General features: G+C 47.2%; 1 protein-coding gene across 1 annotated transcript in view; it reads right to left on the bottom strand.

Moving 5' to 3' along the window:
- Nucleotides 1–320: 320 nt before the first annotated feature.
- The window catches only part of STPG4 (sperm-tail PG-rich repeat containing 4), a 48567-nt gene continuing 42887 nt past the window's right edge, over nucleotides 321–6000 (bottom strand). Inside the window, 3 exon segments of the mRNA XM_023557173.2 lie at nucleotides 321–340; nucleotides 343–442; nucleotides 3089–3193. Of these exon segments, the coding sequence (XP_023412941.2) occupies nucleotides 321–340; nucleotides 343–442; nucleotides 3089–3193 (225 nt within the window).

Raw genomic sequence — 6000 nt, 5'->3', positions numbered from 1 at the left:
AGTTCCAATCCACCAGGCACTCCTTGGAAACCCTATGGGGCAGTTCTACTGTGTCCTATAGGGCCGCTATGTCAACTGGTTTGGTTTTTTAGTATTAATAAGCAAAGTGAGTACATAATATATTATTCAAACCAGGACACGTTTGCAAGTGAATTGGTGATACACTGGGACTATCTCAGACAAGTGGGCTATATGGTCACCCTGGGCAATAGATCATGTTCTGTGGTCAACCTCCTGCCCCCTCTGAAGAATAAACAAAATACAGATTTTTAAACATAAGAACTTGCTAAAACTCAAAGTAGTTTGGTGCCAAGATTGCTTTATTTTAAAAGCCAATCGTGTTGTTGAAGAAAAGGCTGTGTTCTCGGCCCATTCTGGCTACGGTTGGGGACTGCTTTGGGAATTGTGCTGAAGACGCGTATGCTCCTGGGCCTGGGGTTTTCTGAAAACAGAACAGAAATCAAGGACTGATGAGAGAGTGACCCCAAAAGCCCAGATCCTCTGTGCCTGGCCCGTGGTTGCTGGCTTAGATGTGGCTGACGAAGTCCCCATGGAGGGACACAAGGGCCGTCCCAGCCTGGCTGAGGCCTAGTGGACCCTTGAATTGGAGCAAGTCCTGGAGATGAGTCCTGCTTCCACCTAGGGTGCTCGGCAAGGCTGAGGAGATGCTGAGAGAAGGGAGGACAAACCTATGACCACCTAGGACCTGCTGGTGGAGGCAGGGTCGCACCTTGCCTACGCCTCAAGGCATGCTGTCTCCCAAAGGGCACTCTGCCCAGGCAGTTCTCATCCCCAGGATGCCATCGCTCCCCCTCTCTAGTTACCCCAGTCTGTCAGTAAGTGGATGGAGAGAATGAATTCTGAACCTGGGTGGTCTCACCCTCAAGCCCAAACTGCCTCTCATACTCCCATGGGTTTCAATCGCTGACCTGTATGATAAAACAAGGTGTTTTTCAACCAGGGTCTGTGGACCCCAGAGTCAAAAGTATTCTCAAGGGATCTAAGAGTTCTAATTTTTAAAAGTCACGTCCTGAAAAAGTTACTTTGACCGATATTTAAACAAAGCTTCTCTTTTGCCATGATAAATTGCAGATGAACGTCATTGTCATAGACTCATAAGCTAAGACTTCAGGGTCTGAAGTCAGTGGATACCGTGCTGGGGTGCTCGTACATACTCTCAGAACTCAAAGGGCTTTTTATTTTGAATCTGTAGTAGTACAGAGTAGTGGTGAAGGAAAAGAGCTTTAGAGCCCAACAGGCCTGAGTTTAAGTCCCAGTCCCACCCCCACTGGCTCTGTGTGTCCCTGGGCCATGTGCTTCCTGCGCCTCACCACCCAATGTGCCTAGGAGTAGCTGCCTCAGAGGTGGGTATGAGGCTCACTGGAGTCCCTCCACTCTGGGACAGACAGCACTAGACCAGACAGATAGCACTAGACCAGGTCAGCAGCACACAGTACTGTTATTATCCACCATTATTACCTACTTGTCATTTCCATGCTTCCTTGCAGTTTGTTATCTCTTCAGGAGACAGAGAGAGTGGAAACAGGATTACCCTGCGAGCGGACAGACTGTCCGCTCAGACAGGATGAGGTCAGCTGCCTGCAGAAGGCGCCTTCAATGTCAGGATGTTTCCCTTGCCAAAAGCTGAAGAGCAGCGTGGAAATCTAATCAAGACCTGGCCGACCGTCAAAGGAAGCTGTAGCCTTTAGACTATTAATGAGGAGTGGGCACACGGCGGGGGGTCCCGGAAGACGAGCGCACAGAAGATGAGGTTCAGCTGTTCTGGACCCTGCCAGGCCACCCCTCAGGGAAGCTGCTGGTTGACAACATCCAGCTCAGCATCTCAGCCCCAATTTCACCATCACCAAGCCACCTTCTAGTCGTCCTTGGCTTCCATGAAGGTTTTCCTATCAGAGAGAGACTCCACAGACAGGAGACCTAGGCGCCAGGCCCCCTCGAGGGACCCTTATCAAGTAATACTAGACCTTCTGGCTTCTCTATCAGTTTCCTGGGAGTTTGATTAGCATGAGTCAGTCCTCCTGAGAATGGTGATCCCTGTGGGCTCTGGCAAAAAGCTGTTTTGGGACCATGGTGATGCCATCAAGCTGTGAGGACCTGCTTAAGGGATCCACTAGCCTGTCACTGTTGACTTACCTTTCATTTTCCTGGCAGGGTCTCCTCAGTATTCCTCTAGACAAAGGCCACACTACCCCCAACCCCAACACTGCAGACTCTGCAGGAAATGGCCCGGGCACCAAGAGGGGCTGGGGCAGTGATTTGCAGGCCCTCTTCTACCCACTGCCCCAAACTTCCCTCCCACCTCTCATCCCGCCCGCCCCCCGCAGGTGGGCCCATTTTCTTACAGACAGAATCTGTAGTATTTATGTCTCCCTAACCACTCAAATGAGTCCACATACCAGCAGGTCTTGGGGACTCTCAGACTGGGGTGCGGGCTGGGACAACAAGGCCATGGGGATTAACATTGCCTTTTGGTATTAAAAAAAAAAAATAGCCACTGCTCAGAAGCTCCATGTGATGCTTTTGCAATCTTTCTTGGTCTTCTCTAGGTCTCTGAGGCTTTCTGCACGCTCCCAGAATCCACCTTCTTTGTGGATTTGAGGCTCCTCTTTGTTCCAAGTCCTCGGCGGCAGGGTGATGGCTCCTGGTTCAATGGTCCCCTTTGGTTCCATATTAAATGTCTCCACTCCGACTTTTTGCTTCCTTGGGTTCCCAGAATCCACACACAAAAAGAAGGGCAGCTCCTGCCCTCTGCTTGCTTCAGTTCATTAAAGCAGCCAGATCCCATCACTGATGGCCAAATACTGTGCAGGCTATTCTCAACTGGACTCATAACTCAGCCATGGCCTTTGGGCCTGGAGTCACTCGGAGCCTGCTGAGGGCTTGCCAGATGTTTTAACTCCACACTGCCTTAACAAGACGTTGCTTTTACTAGGACTGTCTGTAACTATAACTGCCGCCCTCCACCCCGTCGCTAGTCTCACCCCCACACCCCCGTCCCCCACACACAACCACAAAACCTACAGCCAGAACCGTACCTCTGGGGGTGTCTGTCTTTTAGAATACTTACTGAACGGGAAGGCAAGAACCGAGGGACTTTGGACTGAAAGCAAGAAGTAATAGAACTCGTCGGGGGTATTTTCAAGTCATAATGACCTGGGCCTGGGCCTTCGTGCTATAGAAAATTCAAAAAGAAAAAAAGAAAGAAAACGTTTCATTATTTTATTGATTTTTTTTATGGGGCTTTAGGTGAAAAGTTTACAGAACAAATAAGTTTCTCATTAAACAAGACACAAATTGCTTTGTGACATCGGTTGCCAATCCCACCGTGTGTCAACACTCTCCTCTTCTCCATCCCGGGGTTCTGCATTTCCATTCATCTAGTTTTCCTGGCCCTTCCTACCTTCTCGTCTTTGCTTTCAGGTGGGTAAGCCCATTGGTCTCGTATACATGACTGAACCAGGAAGCACGTTCCTCACGTGTGTGATTGTTGGCGCTACAGACCTCCCTAATCTTTGGCTGAAGGGTGAACTTCAGGAGTGAGTTCAGTACTGATTTAAAATGGCGCCAAGGGGCCATACTCTCTGGATGAGAGTGTTTCATTATTAATAATATTTTATATATGCTAATACTTCTTTTTGCCTTTCATAAATAAGCATCTGAGTCAGTGTGATATGGTAGGAAAATCCCAGGATTGGGGCCGGGAAGATCTTGTAAAGCTGTGGCCTGGGACAACGCACTATGACATGAAAGAACCTTGCTGTTCCCGCCTCGTGTGACAACACGGAGACACAAGGAAAGGAAGCGGCCTGGCAAAGTCTCCCCTTGTCCCTGCCAGGCTTGCCCGCACCCCAGACCCCCACACACACTCAGGACCCTCCTCACGTCGGCACACCTGTCCCCAATCTGTCCCCAGACTGTTCACAGTGACTTTCTGCTCTGAGGTGTTAGCTTTATAAAACACTCCTCGTCCTGTCATGAAAATGCACTACATGTTATCTTGGCTCGAGAAAATATTCACAGCAATTCACCGGTAGGAGTACAACGCCACGAGATTAACACAGATGGATGAACACAATTTTAAAAAGACAAACACTCAATAGAAAAAATAGCAAAAGACTATTCATGCAGGGAAATACAAACGTTCAAAGAGCGGACGGGGAGGGGGGTATTTAACCTCATCGATCAAATAAATTCTAATTAAAACAATAATAAACTTTCTCTTTCTTTTCTTTTTGTCTAGAAAATTAACAAAAGGAAGGAAAGAGAGAGGGAGGGAAGGAAAGAAGAAAGAAAACTCGAACAACCACCAGGAGTACTCTCAACACAATGCTGGCAGGAGTGTAAAATTGATCTGTCTGTCCAGAGGGCAATCCGACACGCTATGAACAGCTTAAAAACGTGTATACCTATCCAGAGGGAGAGAAAGAAGAAAGGAGACGGTGACAGGATTGGTGCTGGACTCCAAGAGACAAATCTGAGCTCAGATGCGACAGGGAAAATGGCAACAGCCCAATGCCATGCTGCATAATGTTGACATGGTGTTAACCTGTTTCTTTTTTCCTAGTAATTCACATTTTCCTCTCCCATTTTCAAATAGCAAGAGCGCCTTTCCTCAGAGATGGGCCAGGGCAAAACCCAGAAATAAGCCTTTCTGGTGTGATGTCTTAGATCTGCTTAGAAATCATACAGGATTTGGGGGAAGCGGGTGGGTGGATAGATGGAAAAACATTGGCCAGATGTTGATAATTGTTACATGGGAGTTCAATATAACCCAGAATAACCTATATATGTATGTGTTTAAGTTTTCATCATAGAAAGTTAAAAAAACAATGTATATTTATTATTTTGACCCAGCAATTTCACTTTCAGGAATTCACCTTATAACTAAGAACATATGCAAATACTTAGCCACGTAGACATTCACTGTAACACTGGTTCTGACTGATGACATGTGTCGGATGAAAAAATTGTGATTCAGCTATCCAGCCATCCAGCGTTTGTGGAATTTTTAAGGACATTAAAAGCTGTTTCCAAATACCAATTAGGTGAAAAATGAGAGTTTAAAAAATGTACATAAAACGGCTTGGAATGGAACTGTCCCAGGGTGTTCCCGAATAGCTTTGGGGAGGGGGGGGGCTTGGTATGTTGAATTAAAAGAAAACAATATATTTTCTTTTGCTTACCCGCATTTTTTTTGAAACCCTGCATAGTGGTTAAGACCTACAGCTACTAACCAAAAGGCTGGCAGTTTGAATCCACCAGGCGCTCCCTGTAAACTGTATGGGGCAGTTCTACTCTGTCCTGTAGGGTCGCTACGAGTCGGAATCGACTTGACGGCAGTGGGTTTGGTTTGTTTTGTTTTATCTGCATTTTCTACAATGAACATGAGTGCTCTGAAAATCTGAAAACGTTTTTATTTAACGGTATAGGTAAATGAATACGGAAATTGGGTAAAGGAACAAACCCAAACCCACTGCCATAGAGTCAATTCCAACTCGTAGCGACCCCATGGGGTTTCCGAGGCTGTAAATCTCTACGGAAGCAGACTGCCACGTCTTTCCCCCGAGGAGCCGCTGGGGGTGTCAAACTGTGGACCTTTCGGTTAGCAGCTGATCGCTTTAACCACTGCACCATGAGGGCTCCTTAAAGGAAGGAAGGAGGTAGTGAAAACAGATAAAATTAGTGGATGCTGAGCAGATTTCAGTGGAGCTGCTGGACTAAAAGAAACTAGGAAAAAAGGCCTGGTGATCTACTTCCGAAAATCGGCCAATGAAAACCTTATGGATCCCCAAGAGACAGAAAGGGCCACATAAACCAGAGACTACACCGGTCTGAGACTGGAAGAACCTGACGGTGCCCAGCTACCACCGATGACTGCCCTGACAGGGAATAAAATAGAGAACCCCCGAGGGAGCAGGAGAACAGTGGGATGCAGACCTCAAACTCACGTAAAAAGACCAGACTTAATAGTCTGACTGA

Source organism: Loxodonta africana, chromosome 26, assembly GCF_030014295.1.
Source record: "Loxodonta africana isolate mLoxAfr1 chromosome 26, mLoxAfr1.hap2, whole genome shotgun sequence".
In the NCBI taxonomy this organism is placed as follows: Eukaryota; Metazoa; Chordata; class Mammalia; order Proboscidea; family Elephantidae; genus Loxodonta; species Loxodonta africana.
This window is presented reverse-complemented; position numbering and strand designations above follow the sequence as displayed.